At 55.6% G+C, this 20,156-nt stretch overlaps 1 protein-coding gene across 1 annotated transcript in view; it reads left to right on the forward strand.

The window, feature by feature from the left end:
* The window catches only part of JPH3 (junctophilin 3), a 45,744-nt gene that overhangs the window by 4,669 nt on the left and 20,919 nt on the right, over window positions 1–20,156 (forward strand). The window contains exon 2 of the mRNA XM_082770378.1: window positions 9,308–10,085. Within this exon, the coding sequence (XP_082626504.1) occupies window positions 9,308–10,085 (778 nt within the window). The remainder of the gene's footprint in view (window positions 1–9,307; window positions 10,086–20,156) is intronic.

Here is a 20,156-nt window from a genome sequence, read left to right on the forward strand (position 1 = left end):
CCCTCCAGCCGCTCACAGCACTGGGAGCCACAAACTGGATGGTTTTCAAGTGGTTGATGGGATGAAAACGTGAGTTATTTTGGAAAAGCAGGTGTCATAAAGGGCTGCTCAGGGGGGGTGACCCGGGGATGCTGCAGGGTCACCTACCTGTCTGGGGAGGGGACGCAGCCCCCTTGCCTTAGCCCAGAGGTCATTTTGGGCTGACCATCACCCCCCGTACCGGGGTTTGTCACAGGTTTCTCTACAGCTGCAGGGAAGCAGCTAGCGAGGGCGAATTTCCACGCGATCTATTCATAGCGTGGATGTCAGAATTACCTTAAAAGTATCGGCTCTCGTCTTATTTTGCTGCTGGGAGCGAATTGTTGATGCGCTTCAAGTAGTGGGCGGCAGCAAGCAAATACAAATGTGCCCCGGTCCTCCATCCTCTGGGTTCCTGCAGAACCCAGACACGGACCTAGCCGGTCCTATTGACCCCCCAGGAGCTTGGTAATTAAAGGAAAGCTGTGCAATTCGTTTGTAAAGCATCCTGCCATCTGCATTTGGTACTGAGGATGCTTGCAAGGCAGCGGTGACACCAGGAGAGCAACGACTGAGACATCAGGACGCGCCGAATGTGGAGAAACGAATCGAAATGCTAAATGAAGCTCCTGACCGGCTTCATTAAAAATAAATGCTATGAACTCATGTTAATTACTTATCTCACTGGAACATGCTGCTTAGCTTCAGGTACAGCTCAGGACAGAAGAAGAAAGATTTTGACCCCAGGGAAAAGTACAGGACATAAAAATTGCCAGGCGGGCTGAGACCCACGGTGGTATTTTGTCTGGCACGTGGTACTCAGGGGACAACGTGGGACCCCCACCTTGGGGCACTCTGCCCCCCTTACCCATCTCTGCCCGGCTGCTAATGCTGAGTCCTGAAGCCCAATTCTAAAATCATTTCACAAATTTGTGTTCATGGTCTCTGACAACTCATGACAGCCAGATAAACTCTTGTTGCTTTTTTAATTCAGATTGCCCCGTAGGAACAATTCGGAAAATTCCCCATCTGAGTATTTCAGGCTGCTTGGGAACATTTTCCTCTCCTGTTAGCAAGAGGGCTTGACCTGAGCCAAAGGGCAGGGAAAATGCGAGGACCTTTTATTTGCTTGGTGGTGGTTTAGGGCCTCATCCTGCTCCAGTAGGGTCAGCGTGAGCCTTGCTGGGGATGGAGCTTCGTCACTGGGCTCCTTTGAGGGAAAGCTGAGGTCTCCTGGCCCCGCTGGATGTTGGCTCCAGGATGCAGAAACGGGGCACGCCACCACCGTGGGGATGCTGTGTGGGTTTATTCAGGGTTCCTTGTGGCTGTTAAAGCAAATTGTGGGGTATTCGGATATACCAAGGGGGAGCAGACCTGACGTCCCATGGGGCTCCTTGTGGCTGTGGGACATCTGCTCCTGTAGCAGCACATTTCTTCCCTGAAGCTCCAGCTTGCGGGATCATGTGATTTTTGCAAGATTTTCAGCTTCAGTTTTTTGAAAGAAGGTTCCCACCCAGACTATTGCAGAAAAGTCATTCTTACAGGCTCGGGAGCCAGCAGACAGGAGCTAAAAATGCCTTCTGTTTAAAAAAGCCTCGATTTTAAAATTAACCTGATTAATTTTGAATGCCTTGAGTCAGGTAGCGCTGATGCAGGGGGATGATCTGTGTCACCGTAGGCATGAACGTGTAGAAGCCGGGCAGGATGGTGCTGGTGCTGGTCCTGTAGGGGACAGAGCTGGTCTGGGGTCTGTCGTGTGAGATTTGGCAGCTTCTGGGGTCTGGCTGTGGCACTTTTTTGCCGCTCCAGTGCGTTGTTTAAGATACAATATGAGTATTTAACTTTTTTTTTATGGAAAAGGAAAGGAATGGAAAATGTTTGTATTTTGGGGCTTAATACTGGCTTCTCCTCCCAGACTCTGGCCTTTGAATGAAAAGCGTTAAAAGTTGCAATCGATGCATGATCATTCCCCTAGAACAGTCACTCCTTTCCCGGGATTATCCCCTGAAGAGCTTCCACTTGCTCCTCTCGCACAGCACAGCATCAGGAATATTCATGAATGAGCGAGCGGCGAGCACGGCACCTAAATTTGCCAATATTCACACAAAAACGATCGCAACAAGGACACAAGTCAATCAAACCGGACAGCTGGGATAAACCAAGGACCCTTTTTGTGCCCTGCCTTGCACGATGAGAAGTTGTTGAACAATTTGGGCATTTGGGGGATTCCTGGTGCACGTCCTGCTGCCCGACCCCGACAGCAGCCCAGTGTTTGGCACAGACACAGATTTTTCCAATAAATTGCAACTTTTAGGATAATGGGCAGCTTCTTCCCCTGCCCTGCTGGGTCCCGCTCAGCATCTCCCGCACCTCGCAGGGATGCAGCCCCCAAAAAACCCCAGCACCGGCACGCAGCACCCATCCCGGGTGCCGAGGAATTAACCCTAACCCCTGCGAGCCCTGCTGAGAAATGGGGTGAGATCAGAGAGTTTGCGAGGAGGATTAGAGCGCCGGGGGATTAACGGGCTAAGCATTAGCCCGATTTCCCTCTGCTCTGTGAGAGGAGCACATTAGCTGCAATAAAGGTGCTGGGCGCGATGGTGGCGGGGTTGCCATCCCTCCTGCGACATCCAGCCCCGCTCAGCCCCCCGGAAAATAAATTCAGGTTGCAGCAGCCCCAGTGCCTCAATTTCCCAGCCACGAGTGCAGAAAGCAGCAGTCGGTGCTCCGTCACCGTGCGCATTAATGCTGCGAGGGGAGCAGCCTCATCCAGCCCATCTCTGAGCTGTTGGCAAAGGACCTTTGGGGCGGGTAAAGATAAAGGGCTGGCCAGGTTTTGGATGGGGCTGATAGCCTCAGATAATGCATTCCCACCACGTGAGGCTGCATTTCCGATGATTCTCCCAGTGGGCCCATTGAGCAGTCCCGTTCAGCGGGGTTTCAGCCAGAGTTGTCTCTGTTTGCATCCAGCGAGGAGGAGGCAGGCACCCTTGCCTTTCCTTGCCTTCCCTACCCTTTCCTACTCTTCCCTACTCTTTTCTACCCTTCCCTGCCCTTCCTTACCCTTTTCTACCCTTCCCATCCCTCATCCCTTCCCATCTCATCCCCCATCCACCCCTCTCTCCCCCCAGACCTCCCTGCCCATGGTGCCTGCCTGCGTGCAGCCTGGCATTAGGCAGTGACTAACATCCATCACGTGTCTGTGCCTGCAGATCAGATTTGCATACTCAAAAATCCATACCTTGTATCCTCTCCCCTGTGTGAGCACTTACCAGAGCGTATTTTTGGCAAACAAACGGCCAGGCTGCCCCAGCAGAAACATCTCCAGGTTTTCAGCAGGGCCTGGGGATGGCCAAGGCACGGGGACCCTCGGCAGGGCTGGGGGCAGGCAATTTGCAGGCGTTGCACGCATTCCCCACCCCTCAGCCCACCCTTCTCCACGGGCAATGCTGCTGGCAAGTCCTAGCCCTCTGTATGGTGCCTGTGGGATTTAGGTTGGTGTTTTGGGGGAGCAAAAACATTTCGGGATATGCAAGTCACCGCCGTGCGGCGCGGCACCTTGTCCCTGCAGGACAGGCGGCTCTGGGGTGCGCTGGCAGCAAACGCACCCACGTGTGTGCTCAGGAGGAGCAGGCAGCACATTTTGGTTCCAGTTTTTCACCAGCAAGGCCCTTTGGTTGTTGAGGTGGCCAAAGAGGATGTCCCCATCGCCACCCCACCGGTCCTGGGGCTGTGCCAACGCAAGAGGAGAAGGGCGCGCGGCTGCCGGCGTCCTCCAGCCCTCTTTTTTTCCATGTTTCTGCAATGCTCTTTGGGCAGCTTGCATGAATCCTGCCCCAGACCCAGCTCCCGGATATCTGTAAAACCTGCTCCTGGTGTGGCAGGTCGGGATCGGCCTCATTATTGCCGTCGCATGTCTTTAATTAATGCGTGGCGGGGCTCAGCGATAAGCGAGGAGGTGAGCGTCGCAGGAAGGATCCTCCGCGAGATAAACCAGCAATTTGCAAGGCCTAATTGCTTCTGCTGGGTTGCGAACAGCAGACGGGTGCTTCGGACAGCTCAGACCTCATTTCCGAATTTTGCTGAGTTGCACGGGCAAGCTGGGAGTTTTGGATGGCTGCCTCTGCTGAACACGGCCACCACACCGAGCGGCACTGGCCGAGCTTCAAGGAAGGGGCAGAGGCTGCAGAGACACCTGCCTGCTGAAGCCTGCTGCTCCGTGGTCTGTGACCAACCACCCGGGCAGCCACATCTGATTTGAGCTCACCTGGAAATCCCCTGCACTGATCCTAACCCTATATTTCTTAACTCAGCCTTAATGTCTGCCCCATGGTGCGTGAGCCTCCAAATTTCTTGGTGCAAGGAAGCGAAGCGGAGCAAGGCCAGGCGGATCCTCCTGTGTGCTGTGCCCCTGCCCTGTGTGCTCTGTCCTGTGGGACACCGAGCTGGCCGCCTGGGTTAGGGACGAGCCAGGGAGCAGGCTTCAATCCCGACAGCTCCGACTTAATGATTTTCCTGGAGTGGAGCCAAAGGACTCAGCAGCAGCCTGCAAAATGCCAACGCCTTGGATAGGGGGGAGGGAGGGAAGAAAATTCAGCCACTGCGGCCCCCAAAGTCCTGATGTCCTGCCCCCTTCTAGCACTTTTTTGGAGGCAGGAGGTGTTTCTGTACAAGCTGCTGATCCCACCTTTGGCCAAGGGAAGCCCCATGGGTGCCACTGGGCTGCAGACAGCCCATCTTACCCCCTGCGTCCTTCAAAACCTCCCCGTTGGTCTGGTGTGCCCTAAGGAACCCCCTTGTGCTGCCTATTTGTCTAAAATTTGGATTCCCCTGGGTGTCCTCGTTGGTTTTCATGAGCTCACCATAAGCAGGATGGGTGGAAGGCAGCCCCTGGGCTCAGGGCAGCAAGCAGCAAAGCCACTTTCCACCCCATGACGTTCCTCACCATCACCTGCTGGGTGCAGTGCTGTGGGTTGTCCCCATCTGGGCCAAAAAAAGGCCATTTTGGAGGCATTTTGGTTCTCTGTTCCCTCTCATGTCACCTTGCTAAAGGTACCTGGCACAAACTGCATCAATGAGGCGAGGTCCCAGGCTGGCGTGCTCTGCATGGACAGACCGAGCCGTGCTCTGGTTGCCACTTCCCAACCTCGACCAGACCTCGTGCCAGCCCCCTCTGCGTCCCCACAGTCCTCAGCCCTCGGGCACCCACACAAACCCTGCTGCAGGAGGTGCAGGAGAGGAGGTGGAGACGGGGACGGGTCTCCTCCTCCAGCCAAAAACCCCAAAACTCCTTGGCAAAGCTGGGGAAGGGAGCGGAGACACGCCGTTCTTCCTGGTGTCTGCAGAGCCTCGCTGTGCAAACGGGAGCTAATTACTGCCCGATTCCTGGCTGAGCTGCTGGAGTGCTGCTGCGTGATCCCCGTTTCCAGCAGGGAACAGGGAGGCTTTGCTCAGGGTCCTGCTCACCTCCCCAAAAGGCGCCCATCCTTCACCCCTGCCGTGGTGCAAACCTGCTGTCGGGGCTGGTGGCGTTATGGGGACAACGGGAGCGGCCCCGTGGGCTCCCTGCGCTCTTCCCAGAATGGATTTTCGCTTCCTGAGCCAAATGCTGAGAGAGCGCTGAATAGCTGCAACAAATTAGATTACCCTTTGGTGCTTGTCAGTTCTCAAGAACTTACAAGCTGCCCGAGACTTGGGGACGAGGCTTGGGAGCTGGAGACTTTTCCCTTCCTGCTTTTGGCCCTGCCAGCTCTGGCTGAGGACGGGGCTCTGCGTGGTCCTGAGGGCGATGGAAACTCCTGCAGGAGCTTGAAAAGCCATTTGGAAACCACCCAGCCCTGCTCCAACGGGAGGGAGCCAAAATAAATAAATAAATAGAAAAGGACAGGCTACAAACCACAAGTGGAAGTGGCCAGCAATGGCATCGCCCGTTTTCTTCTCCCCACGTTTCCATCCCCTCCTGACTTTCCTTGTCTTCCCTACAATCCCATTTCCTTTCTCATGCTCCATCTGCTGTTTTCTGGAAGTTTTCTTGCTGAGCAGTCATTCAGGAAAACTTGATTTGTGTCCCCCTAGGCTCAGATTATCCCTTCCCCTCCTGTCCGGGCATGTGCGTGCCCTCACCCCAGCTTCTCTTGGTGTCACCTTGTTCTTGGCCAAATCCCTCTGGAGTGGTTACACCAGGAGGGCAGGATCCGTCCCTCTTTCCAGCAGGATGGTGGTGCTGAGATGTTTTACCTTGGCTGCTCAGCGCTCTCCTGTTGTGCATCTGGTCCCATCTGCGCCTTGCACCCAGCCCTGGGGATGCAGCACTTTCCCCACTGCAGCCCCACTTCACTTTGCAGCTCCCTGGCTCTGAAACAGCCACAGCCTGTCCGTCGTGGGGTGTGGAGAGCCATAAAATCCTGTTTCCTCTGCAGGGAGAAGGAGTCTCCGGGCTCCTTGCGAGATCAGGCTTTGTGCACAGATCTGCAAATGTGAGAGGGCAGAGGTTAAGCAGAGCAGTGCAAGGGGAGGAGGTGACGGTGCTTAGCAATGCAAATCAGATGGCTCGGAGTGCTTCCAGCACTCGTGGCCAAATCCTGGGCTATTTAGGGGTTTGATAAAGGTAACGAAGTCAGATGAAGGAAGGAGTGCTGATAGGAGAGGGAGGAAGGGGGGAACTCCAAGAACTCAGCTCCTGGGAAGGAAGCACCTTCAACTGGCGCTGCCCACGGAGGTGGCCAGATGTCCTGAGGGGTGCTGGGGAGGTGAGCTGGGGAAGTGCTCAGGAGAGCAACAACAGCCACAGAAACAAAATCTGGGGCTTGGGAACGCTCTGCGGGGAGCTGCTTCGTGGCCGGGAGAAGGATGGGGTGGCTCTCCTCGCATCTTGTGCTTAGAAAACTCCCCCTTACCAAGCAGCTGCAGCACTTGCTGCTGGCAGCCGTGCAATCCTCGGAGTAGGTTGTGAGGCCATGCAAAGACGACAGCTTCCCCGGGCACCTCGGCCTTGCTGGGGAGGCGCGCAGGCACTCGCTGCAGCTGGGACCCGCTGGGACCAATTTGCTGCCTCTGCTCCAGCTGCGCCGCGCTGTCACGCCTGCTCCGAGCCGGCTTTGTTCTGCTCCCTGCCGCTGCCTCTGCTTTGCAGCACGGGGCCTTGCCTGCTTTACGATGCCTCCTTTTCCTCTGGTTCCCCAGCTGGGGATTTTTCCGGAGGTGGAGGGGTCCCAGGGCCTGCCTGGGGCTGGGGAGCAGGGCCAGGGGGTCACCGAGGAAAACTGGGGCAGGATTTGGTGAGGGCAGCTCCGACAGACCCCAAGCAGGGTTTTTTCTCGCTGCCCTCTTACCCACAGGCTCAGTCCCAACCCAAGGACATGCCCAGCAGCCCCTCTGTGCTCTCTGCTGTCCGTCCCACTGTCTGTCCCCCATCCTTCTCCCCATGGCCAAGCACCCCGCTCCTCGCCCTGCCCTGCCGGTGCCGCCGTAATCCCAACTGCTCCCTCCCCAGCACTAATCCTATAAACCCTCAGTAAATCCTGCCTGCCTGGCCCTGCCTCCCTTCTCCAGGGCAGTCTTTGCTTGGAGCCAGCATTTTTGGGGGTAGGCAGGGATAATATCAAAGCACCAGAAGTGGGTGCCTGAGCCTCTGGGTGCTGGTCGTTGGGGCCAGCTCACCACGGGGCCCTGGAAACCACAGTCAGCACTGGGGAAAACAGCAGCCCTCACCTCTTTCCACCTCTCCCCATGTATAAATTGAGAGTGAAGCGCATTTAAACACATAGAAGGACGGTGAAAATTCCCATTTTGTTGGAAATGGCAAGCAGTGGTGAGTGATAACCCCTGCTAAGGGAGCCCTGGGGTAAGATCAGGGTGAGGAAGTAAAAGGAGCATCGGGATGCCCCGGCTCCAGTGCTGGGGTCGCTTCTTGCAGTGGGTTTCTCCAGGCTGGCAATGTGGACAGCCAGCACTGCCCGTTTTATTAAACCTTTCTGCTGGGCTGTTGGAAATTGCCGGGAGGGAAATCGCTGCAGCAAGGCGGGGATGTCTCAGGGAACAATATTTTCGCTGCCAGACGAGACAGCTCAGGTGGATCTGATGGGTGCTGATTGCTAAGGGCAAAGATCATCCCGTGCAGAGAAGGGCTGGAAAGTCACTATCAGACTGAGCTGGAGGTGATCTGCTGGGCTGTTTTTATCAGGGCCGTCTCGGTCTGATTCACACGAGGTTCACTATTTTAAGACTGTTTAAGACTCCCTTGCCCTGACACTGCGTGGTGCTGGCAGCTTCCAGCCCTGCTCCAGCATCGCCCCGGGCTGGGCTCAGAAGCACGGGCCAGGCAAGGAGCCTGCCTGGGGCTTGAAATCCTCCCTGCGAGGGCTCAGCCGGGCGGTGCATCACCGCATCGTGAGACAGCCCCCAAAAGATTAAGCTGACCTGAGAATACAAACGAGCTCCGCAGTTCAACTGCCCGAGATAAAATGACAAAGCGTGCCAATCGCCGTGCTGCGGGATGGGAAGGGATTATAAACCCGGGGCAGGGACAGCTGATTACCACCACGCATTTTGGTGGGCAGGGCAAGGATGGCTCCCGGGTCGTGTTTTCCCACCCGGACTGGTTTCTTCTGGCCCCGTTTTCCAGCACGGCAGCTCTGGGGCAGGCACAGCCCTCGGCACGCCGGAGCAGCGGCGTCGCGGCGAGGAGCTGCGTGCGTCCCAGCCCGCTAACTGCCGGTTAAGTAACTCAGCGAGTGCCCACGCAAATGGAGGAGTTCAAGCAGGGGCACGTTTCTGAGGATAATAACCACATGGATGTCTCCCCGTGAGGCCTTTATTTCTATAGAGCCGCTCCCTCCTGCTACACGCTGGCTGAAAGGCGCTGTGTGTATAAATAAACGCACGGTAATATGCCATCCACTCGGATCACTGCTGGCAGCCGACGGGGCTGGACTCTGCTCCTGGTTACAATTCCCATCTCCCTGCCTGATCCCTTTACAAATTCAGGCTGGATCTAAGGGGCAGGCCCGTTAGGGAAGGCTCCGTGTGCCCCGGTGCCCTGGCTGGTTCCTAACATCCCTGTGCTGCAGCTGTAGTGTGTGCTGCAGTCCCACCCTGGTATTTTTTTGTTCCCCTCTTGCAATGTGACATTACAACCATGGTGATGGGGTGGGATCTAGTGCTGCCGTTGGGACTCCAAATTCTCCCAATAATAATGGGTTTTGGGGGGATATTGGGGGGCTGATGCTTCTACCGACCCGCAGGATGCCTCGCCATGAACCCCCTCTTTCCTTTCGCCTCCTCTCCGCAGGGACATACCAGGGCCAGTGGGTCGGAGGGATGCGCCAGGGGTACGGCGTCCGGCAGAGCGTTCCCTACGGCATGGCTGCGGTCATCAGGTCACCCCTGAGGACGTCCATCAACTCCCTGCGCAGCGAGCACACCAACGGCACGGCGCTGCACCCCGACTCCTCGCCGGCGGTGGCCGGCAGCCCCGCCGTGTCCCGGGGCGGCTTCGTCCTCATGGCCCACAGCGACGCCGAGATCCTCAAGAGCAAGAAGAAGGGCATCTTCCGACGGTCGCTGCTGAGCGGGCTCAAGCTCCGTAAGTCCGAGTCCAAGAGCTCCTTGGCCAGCCAGCGGAGCAAGCAGAGCTCGTTCCGGAGCGAGGCCGGGATGAGCACGGTCAGCTCCACCGCCAGCGACATCAACTCCACCATCAGCCTGGGCGAAGGGGAGGCCGAGCTCTCCGTCATCGAGGACGACATCGACGCCACCACCACCGAGATCTACGTGGGCGAGTGGAAGAACGACAAGCGGTCGGGCTTCGGGGTGAGCCAGCGCTCGGACGGGCTGAAGTACGAGGGCGAGTGGGCCAACAACAAGCGCCACGGCTACGGCTGCATGACCTTCCCCGACGGCACCAAGGAGGAGGGCAAGTACAAGCAGAACGTCCTGGTCAGCGGCAAGAGGAAGAACCTCATCCCGCTGCGGGCCAGCAAGATCCGCGAGAAGGTGGATCGGGCCGTGGAGGCGGCCGAGCGGGCGGCCACCATCGCCAAGCAGAAAGCGGAGATCGCGGCCTCCAGGTAAGGTGGCAGCTGGGTCCCGATGGCTGCGGCTTTTGGGGAGGCGTGGTGTGTTGGAGGTGCTCGGGGGATGTTTGGTGGGAGCTGCTGGAGGCACACAGGTGTTGTGGTGGGGGTCTGCTGGTGGTCAGTGCGATGTGGACTGTGCTGTTGGGCTGCTTCTTGGAGCCATACAAAGCCAAGGCTTTGCCCGGACCTGGTGGGTGTTGCTCAAAATGGGGTGAAGCATCCATTCTGCTCACCTCAAGCAGGCTGCGGGTGCACAACCCTCCCAAAACAGCTGGCAAGGCAATGGTGGGGCGCCCAGAGCAGTGCGTGCGCTGGGGGCTGTGCGTCAGGGTGGCTGCGGCGCGGTGGGATGGCACTTTGGGGTCACCCTGTGGCACACGTGGTCACTTGTGATGTGCTGGGTTATTTACCCGTTATTCCCTAGCCTCTTTAATAGGCAGGACGATGCCCTAGGCAGAAAAGCTCCTGTGATGCTGTTTCCCCATAGCCTCTGTCTGACACAGCCCAAAGAAACCACCCCAAGTCCTGCACCGAGAGGATTCCCTGCCATTTCTGTTCCTGAAAGGGGTTTTGGGTGGGAAAGCAGTCAAATTGCTGGCTGCAGCTGATGCTTGGGGAGGATGTTCTGCTAGAAAGCAGCAGGTCCGAATGCCCCGACAATCCCTACAACCCCCAGGAAGCCCCCCAGTACCCCAGTACCCCACCAGATCCAGCTGAAAACCATCAGAAGAGGGAAAAAAAAAATAGGGTGATGTCTAATTTCAGTTGCAATAGGGTCCAACTCAAGTGCCTGGCTCCCAAACCGTGCCTAGAGCTTGGTGACCTGCAGCGAGTAACCAGAAGAGAGGTGAGCCAAAAAGGACAGGCTTTTTTGCTGAGATCAGGGCCCTTTGCATCACTTTTTGGGGATGGTTTGTTAAAGCAAGGCCTTTTCTTTTTGCTTTCTGAGCAAGCGCTATGTGGTTGGGGAAAAGGGGCTGGGGCTGGGGAAAAACTCAGGCAGCTCCTCAGCCTCCTGTGCTGGATTAATTGTTGGGTCTGGATCATTTGTATTCAGAGTCACACTTGAAATCTTTATCAGCATGTCTGCTGATGACTGATCTGCAATGTGAATGAGACTCCCAGGCCTGCTCTGGGAGGATATTTTGGCTTGATGATGTTTTCTAGCTGATGTTGTACCAAATTGTTGTCAAAGCTTTAAAAAAAAAAAAAAAAAAACACCCAAAAAAACCTCACTAGAATGCCAGGTAGGAAACAGACTGCAGAGCAGCAGAAAGAGCAGATATTTCCATGTGATCCGGGAATGCAAACACCTCTGAACACCCTGGAAATGAGGAGCTCTAATGTGCTGTGGGATGCAGGCTCTGAGACCCTGAGCATCTGCCGTCCCCAGGCGGTACCGGTCCTGGAAAGCCACAGGAGCAGGAGCTGGAAGGGACATGACCCCCCTGCACTGGAAAAGCTTTAATGAGCTTCTGACATATAATGTTCCACCTCCTAATTATGAAAGAGGAGGAGAAGGGGAAAAAAAAAATCAAATCTGACAGCAATGCCACGGCACAAATACCTTGTGCCCCTGTAGCAGACAGGGAGGATGCAGCTGTGGCCATGGGCGTGCACAGGGAAAACAAACAAAAAAAATAAAAATAGTATTTAATCATCAATGAAGATGCAAAGAAATAAATGAATGGGAGCACAATGCTTCGAGGATGCTCCAGCAGAGACCGAGTGCTAGAGAAGCAGCCCAAGTTTAGCATCGCCCCGAGGGCTGCTGCCAGCAGATGCTCGTGAGCATCCTGCCCTGTGCATCCTGCAGCCCTGCTCCTCTCCGTCCAACCCTGGAAAAGGCACACGAGGAAGGGAGACAGCTCAGCCACGCCAGGATTTGCTCTTTTCATGGCACAGACCTTGCCTCTGGTGCACGAGGGCTGCTGGTGGTGTGCTGAAAAGCCCCGTATCGATCCTCAGAGCAGCACAGCCCTCGCTGGGCGAGCTGGGGACAGCCAGGCTCCAACGTGACGCACGCTGTGCATTAGCTGGACGAGCATCCGCGGGTGACACCCGTCCCGGGAGGTTTTGCTGCCTGTGTTCATGGCTTATGTCGAAGCCCCAGCACTCAGCAGCAGAGAGCGAAGCTGTTGGGCTACGTTCAGGCAGTGCTGCAGCGTGTAGGGTGTGCTGGAGACAGGGGGACGGTGCAGGATCAGCCCCAAGGTCTGGGAGACTTTTGTGTTTGCAAAGGAGATGCCCAAGGACCTTGAAATGGAAAGTGGGGAGAGTGTCTGCAACCCACAGCCTTTCAGTTCAAGTTCTTCCCCATTGTTTTTTTATTTTTATTTTATTTTTATTTTTTTTAATATTATTTTTGCATGGACAGTCTCTCGGCTGCATCCCAGCACGCAGAAGCAGAAGACAGCAAGGTTTTACAAACCTACAACCAGCTCTCAAGGCCTTCACATAATTAATATGACTAATTTTAAAGCTTAACACTCTCCTGCAGTGCCCACACCAAACTGCATCGTCCGAGTTGAGACAAATGCAAAAAAAAATAGGCAGTAGAGGCATCGACAGAGGAATCCTGATGCTCATTTCATGCTTTGGGGCTCACAGGTGCAATGTCCCACATCTGAGACCAACAAGAGCCCTGGCTTACCAGCCACTGGGGGGTTTATGGCAGCCCTGTGTGTGTGTATTCTCTTCTGTCTAATAATATGGCTGAGTTCACTGTGCAGCCTTTCCCTTGGTGGGGGAAAATATGTGCCCACCCACGTATTTCATTAAATTTGTAAGAATTCAGTATTTTTGAAAACTCTGCTGCTCTGTCAAATTTGGTTGGAATTGGCCAACACGTTCAAAAGTTATTAGTGTGGGAGTGATGGCATATAGATATATAAACAGCACAATCACATAAGTAAGCCCCATTTCCTGAGGAAAGTAGGCTAAAAACACAGTGTACTGAAGACAAGTAAATTGGATTCTGGAAGTTGTTTTAGTCTGAACAAAATACAATGCTATCTGTGGCACAGAAAGTAAGCTCATTTAAGAAGTAGTCTTTAGGTTCGGTGGGTGATTCTCCTAAATTTCCTTCAGTGCAATTAAAATGAAAGAATATTTTCTCTCCTCTTACATCGCCCGCTCGCTGAAATAGTTCCTGTAAAACAAATGGGTGAGAAGAGCCGCAGATCAGGCCTGAAAAACAAATACTGGTATTAACCACCAGTTTTTAGAGACAGATTGGGAAGGAGCCTGGTTTTTCCCTGTTTAAAATGAACGTGCAGGGCATCCTCTTTGTGCTGCAGGGTGCTGCGTTCCCAGCTCACGAGGCAAGAGCCCACCTGGAAGGGGAAGGATGCGCTGAAGACACCAGATCCCATCTCAGTAGCAATAATAGTGATACCTAAATTGTCCCTAGGCACTGGAAATAATAATAATAATACCCAGCCAGGACAAGTGCCTTGATTTTTGGCACAGCTGCTGGGCAAGGATGGATACACGTGGCCGTGTAGGAGGAAGGGGAGCTCAGGACCAACCCCAGCTCTCCGCAGAGGACTCCAGGGGTTTTAATGCAAGGCAACGGGTCCGTCTCACGGGTCAGGGTTTTGGGATCATGGATGGAAGGGCCATTGGTGATGCTATGGGTGTGATGGGTGACGTTTGAGCTGCTCTCAGCTCTGCTCTCAGCACAGGGTTCATGGGGCCCGTCGTGAGCTGCCGGTCCCTTGCACCCCGGAGGGGATGCGGCTTTTGGGTTAGTCCTAAGTAACGCGCTTCCAGGCGTAATTATAGCCGAGCCATTCACCGACGATGAGAAAAATATAATTAAGCTCGATATTCTCAGGAGGAACCAGGCTGCAAATTAGCACGGTGTCATTTAACTTCTGGAAGAGAAACTGGAGAGAAGAAAAAAAGAGAGAGAGAGAGAGAAAGGGAAGGAAGGAAAGGAAGGAAGGAAGGAAGGAAGGAAGGAAGGAAGGAAGGAAGGAAGGAAGGAAGGAAGGAAGGAAGGAAGGAAGGAAGGAAGGAAGGAAGGAAGGAAGGAAGGAAGGAAGGAAGGAAGGAAGGAAGGTGAATAAAGATGACTTGGCAGCAAGGCTGTGTAAAGGAACACGTTTTGAAGCTCCTTCAGGATGCTGCGGTGGGGGCGCAGCCGCCCTCCCCGCCTGGCACACAAAGGGAAGCAGGAAGGCAAGAAAAGCCCTGGAGAGCTGAACAGCAAAGTGCAAGAGGTTGTGTTTGAGCCAAGCAGGTATTTTCCTTCAGCAAATGGAAACGCAGCCCAGGCAGAAGCCACAGCAAAGAACAGACTCCGCAGTTTGGGTCCCAAAGATTTTGAGTTGCAGTAATGCCACTACCAGCAGTACGCCGAGCCAGCACAATGCTGCTTAATGCTCTCCCAGGCCTGTGCCTGCAGCGTTGTGATTGTACTTGGCTGCCTTTGATTTCAGGTTTCTGCTGCTGTGGGGGGTGGCCACGGGGCGCCTGCATCCGTCTCCCCCCCTCGTGCCGCCGGTGGGGTTTTCGTTGCGGATGGAGCCGGGGAGGATGAGGGGTGTGGGGTAAGGGGAGCGCTGCGTCCCCCCCCAAGGGTTGTGTGTCCCCTTCCTCCAGGTGGGATATTGGGGATGAGCCAGCAGCTGAAACGGGGGGCAGTTGTGGGAAGGGGCTGCCTGGGAGAGGACATCACCACCACCCATTTATTTGGGACCGATGGGGTCACCGGTGGCATCTTGTGGTAGCCACCAGGACAGCGTGAACCCTCCATCCCTTATCTCCATCCTTTCCTTGAGGACATCACGACAGGGAGAAAAGCACAGAGGGAACGTTTTGGAGGCTGAGAGCAGCCGAAGCAGGGGTAAATCCCTTCGCAGCAGGCTGGGTTTTCGCTTCCTCTGCCCCAAACAACCCCTGTGCCACGCAGAGGGAGGCGAGCACGAGTGGCAGTGATCAGGATCAGGATCAGGATCAGCTGCTGTTCCTCCCGCTGTCAGCCAGGACCACATGGGTACCTCTGACTCACTTCTGATCACAATTCCCACCTCGGGACCAGGGCATTCGAGGAACAGAGGAGCCCTGGAGCTTCCCGGAGCATCCCGTCCCTCCCAATTCCGGCTCGTGCGGGCCCTGCTGGCCGCAGCGTGAGTGTTGAAATAAGTCCTCCTGCAACGCCGATGTAATAACTTCCTGCTCAGACAGGACTTAGGGCGTTAAGCCCTTTTGTGGCCGTGTCAGAAGTCAGGACTAGCTGGCACGCTCGTGCAGGGCTGGCCCTGCGTGTCCCCAGCTGCCACCGCACTGCCTGGGCAGAGGGATGCTGCACGGGGACACGGGCGGGATGGAAAGTTGGGCGCCTTTGGGGCAAGCAATGCTCTGCAAAGTAATCCCATTTAAAAAAAAAAACACACCTCAGCAGGGTCCTTCTGTGAGTCCAGCAGAGCAGCTTGCTGCGGGTTTTGCCAGCTGCCCTCTAATCGCTCCCAGTTTCGCCCAGTAACATGGGCAGAGTGGTGACAAGGAGCCCAGCGGGTCAGCCACAGGCCCTGCAGGGGCTGCGATAGCCTGGGGGGAGCAGGAGAGGGGCTTGGGGGATGCGGGAGGAAGGAAACACCCCGGGATGGGAGAGATGGATGTGCTGGTGCCTTTGCAGTGGGACCAGATGGAAAGGGGCTGGGACAAATGTGCGGCCAGCATCCCCAAGGAGCAGGGCAGGAGGCGGGGGGCAGCTGTGGGGAGCCCAAATTGGTGTCTGCCTCCTCCTCATCTTCCTCCTCCTCCTCCTCGTCCAGGCACAGCAGCCACAGCTGCGGGGCAGAACCAGCCCAGTGCAGGGGGGTTTCGGCCTCCCCAGCAGCGTGTTAGGGGCAGGCAGGAGCTCGTGGGGCAGCGTGGGGCAGGCAGGAGCATCCTGCAGCTCGGGATGGGGGAAGGAGGAGAAGGGGAGGATGGTGAGGCCTCTTGGTGCTGATGGGGGGGGAGCAGGGTGCTGCCACCCCATAGGTGTGACAGGTGAAGCAGCCCTTCATAAGAGGGGGAAAAAAAAAAAAAAGAAAAAAAAAAAAAAGAAAGAAAAAGCCAGCAACAAGGAAAAAAAAAATAATAAAGAAACCCATCCTCTGCTTTTCCTTCCTGCTGCTTTGCCTATTCAACGAGCAGAAACTGCAGCGTTGCTGTTCTCCGCGATCTTCAGGAGGGAAGGGAGGAATCCTCCCCCAGCCTGCGCAGCTGCCTGGCTCGCAGCCCCGTCGCCTTCCTCCCTCCTCATCCTCACCCCGGTAGCTGGCGGGGGCAGACAGAAACCTGCAGCAGGGCCCGAGCAGGGGGTGCTGATGTAGCATCACCCCACCATTACCCCGCTGATGCTGCGCACCCAGGCTTTCAGGGGAAGGTTTGGGGTCCCTGTGCTGCACCAAGCCCTGGTGCTGCTTTCCCATCTTGTGAGAGGCCGCCTTGCTTTTTTTTCCTCTCCCAGCTCCCATTTTCGGTTCCCTGGCATGCGCTCCTGCCGGCTGCGCTGCTCCCGCCCCAGCTTCCCACCCACCTCCTTCCCTGCAGCAACCACCCCAAAATCTCCGTGCGCCCGTCCCCCCGGTCCTCCTTTCCTTCGCCTCTCTGGAGAGAGGCAAAAGCAGCATCGAGAGCACAACTGAGATGAAAATGCAGAGCTGGGTAAAAATACGGGATGTTTTCCTTGGTGTTGTTGAGCATCGCTCTGCCAAAACCAGAGATTTGGAGATGGGGGCTCTTGGTCCCTTGGTGCTCTTGCAGAGAGTTTGGAAAGCCTTGAACAATGGGGTTTCTGTCACCTCCTCCGTGCAGGACAAATGACAAGCTGTCCTGGCTTCCTAATCCAGGAAATTAAAGGATTTGACCGCGTACTCTGCTAAGCGAATTCCCCCCTGAAAATCCCGGGGAGATTTAACCCCTGGATCCGACTGATTATCCCTTTAAAGTTGTGACTAAGGAAGGCCCCGATTCTTCGGGGTGCTGAGCACCCTAAAATCCCCTCGCAGCAGTGACACGGCCGTTCCCCGCGCTCTGCTGTGGTTTTGGCTTCGCCTCCACCCCACCTCCGCTGCCCCTTCCAGGGACGTGACCCTCACTGCAGCCACAGCCCAGATCGACCTCGTCCCATCCGTGCCCCCACACAGCTCCTGTGGGTGCTCCACCCCATGGAGGCCCTTTCCCAAGGGGAGAGGGGCAGGGCAGGATTTGGGCAGGGGTCTGCAGCCCTCCAGCTCACCCGAATCCTACAAATGGCTTCTCTGGGGAAGGAGGCTGCAGCCTGCTCCCTGCTATCTGTCTGCTCTGTCTCTCATCACCATAGCACGGAGGTGAAGCATAAATAATTAAAAACCCAGATTCTCTCCTGGCAGAGCCGGGCTCTGAAATCCTTTCCCCGTTGTGCTGCTGGTTGCTTAAGTGGAAATTTTCACGGGCTCTGCCTCAGACCTGCAAACCTGGGGCTGCCTGCCATCCCCGGAGCACGCTGGACTTCGGGAACTGGAAAGGATTCCTGCTGGAGAGGCTGCATCCCATCCAGGGGATGCTGCAGGATGCTTGGGATGCACAGCACCCGCATCCGTGGAGCAAAGCCAGGAGCAGGCAGGCTTCGAGGCGCCTCGGGAGGAGTGGGGTTTTTGGGGGGCGCAGCTCCTCTGTGGGCTCCCAGCCTCTGCCCAGGCACCGGGGAGGAGGAACCCGTGCGGGCAGCAGGGAAGCGGAGGTGAGGAAAGCATCTTCTGGGTGGGCTCTGAAGTTTGAGGCAGGCAGGAGCTGCTCGTTGCTGTGGCAACGCAGAAGATGTATTTTTTTTTTTCTCCCACAGCCCTTGGGGCTGCAGCCAGCAGTGCTCACACTGCATGGGGGTCCGACCAGCAGGGCCTGAAACCCCAGTCCTTGTCCCCACTCGGTGCCTTCCAGAATGGCATTAAGCATTTATTTTCTTTGAGGGGGGGAGCATTTTTCCTCTAGGTTGGCATTTTTGTGTGTTTCCAGTTCTCTGGTACAACATGCATGGTGCCTGCCCGCACGGCCAGCGATGCAGGAGCTGGATGTGGCAGCAGGGATGGAGACGGCGCTGCCACATCCCACACGGGGCTGGCTCTGCCTTCCCCCAGCTCCGTCCCGGTGAGGCTGAACGTGACAAAAAGCACCAGGAGCTGTGCCCGTGGCTGGTGCCTGGCTCCAGGAGGAGGCAGGGAATCATCCAGTGCCCGGCGGCGTGGAGCAAGGTGCAGATTTTTGGTTTCTGCGCATCCCTTGCAGCCCTGCTGGCAGAAATGATGGTTTCCATCACCCAGAGGGCTGGACCGTCCAGCCCATCCCTTAGTCCCTTGTCCCACCACCCAGAAAAGAGTGGCTGGGGGCCACCACCCAGGGCTGGAGGTGGCTGAGGAATCCCAGAGGGTGAGGGTGGACATCTCACACTTCTCCAACAGCTGGAGAGCATCCGTCAGCGCTCTGAGGCCATGCCCTGGCCTGGCTCCAGGCCGTGCTGGAAATAAAATACTAAGCTCAGTTAAGCAAGTCCCTTGCTGGCTCTGGACTAGTTTTATTTTTTTCCAGTTTGTTCTGAAATGGGGATGGTGGTGGTGCTGGTGAGTGTTGGCGGGTTAAAGGTGTGTGTGGCCAGCGGCACGCCACGGATCACCCATCTCCATCGGAGTTACCCTTCCTCATTCAGGCTTCTGTGGCTCCCAAAGCAGGGAAAAAAAAAAAAAAAAGTAAAAAAAATTGCCTGGGAAGTTTGTTTGCCAAACGTCTGTTTTGCTTGAGGTGACCAAAACTTGTGAAACTGCCAGAACGTTGCAGCCAAAACACGAAAGGGGTGAAGGGTTAGGGAAAGAAAAAAGACTTTTCCCTGTGGTTCTGTTGTTTTGCTTCAGGATTCGGGTTGACTCATTCTTTTTTAGACATCGAAATGAAACTGAAATTAAACTGGTGGATCTGAACTGCTTGCCTGTAATCTTCTTCACCTGGAGGTTTTTGGGGGAATTCCCCAAATTCTCTTACTCCAAGTGGTTCTCCCTCGGCTGTAGGGAAAGATCCCTCCACTTCCCAAAGGGCCAGGCTGTGCCTGGAGGAGGCTCCCCCAGCTCCCTTATCCCTGGTTGAGTTTCTCTCCGTGCTGTTTGGCACCCCTGGCATTGACATTTCCACCCCACGCCATCCCACGCATGGCAGCCACCAGCTGAGGAGGTCGGTGTGGAAATTTGGGAGGAACGGGCTGTTTTGGGGAGCCCGATGGCTTTGGATGCTGATGGCTCACCAAACCCTCCAGCTTTGGTCCTGCAGCACGGGGCAGGCCCTGCCAAGCAAAAGCATCCTCCGGGTCTCACCAAACCAGGTTTTTCCCACCAGCCTCCACCCCTCCCAAGAAGCTCGGCCCCAATTAGTGGCTGGGGGTGATCCCCATCGCTCCTCCCCTTGGTAAATCCAGGTGGATGGATAGCATCAGACACGGCGATGCAATGGGGACGCAGGATGCAGCCCGGAGCCATCCCAGGCAGCAGCGTGTACAGCCAAACCAAAGGCTCCACGTGTCCAAGCAGGCTGAGTTACGGCTGCTGTGGGAGCTGTAACTTGGCCTGTTGTGCATTTAAAAACCTCCACCCGCATGCGGCATTGATGGAGGGCTTTTCTGCCGTGCTGTTTTTGCTCTTAGTACAGGCGGTATAGATCTGCAGTGTGCAGAGCATCCAGCTCTGCCCAGGTTCCTTGGAGATTTTGTGCCTTCGTTTGCTTTTTCTTGGGCTTTTTCTTCTTCTCCTTTTTTTTTTTTTTCTTTTTTTTTTTTTTTTCCCAAAGGTTGTTAGAGATTTCTTCCAAACTGTTTTGCCTCCTGCCTGGAAGTGGCAGGATCGTTTGTAACGCGCTATTTTTTGCCCAGGGTTGGAGGAGCGTTTGTGGCGTGTTCGTGCCTTTGGGACGTGTGCGAGGAGGGCTGTCTGCTGGCGCCCGGCGAGCGCAGGGGATGGGGAGGGACGTCAGCGTTTCCCATTTCCTCTCGCACTCTCCAAATGGGCAGTCGCCTTTTCCATTATGTACATGACAATTATCCAGCAA

Source organism: Aythya marila (assembly GCF_965140915.1).
Source record: "Aythya marila genome assembly, chromosome: 12".
Taxonomy (NCBI): domain Eukaryota; kingdom Metazoa; phylum Chordata; class Aves; order Anseriformes; family Anatidae; genus Aythya; species Aythya marila.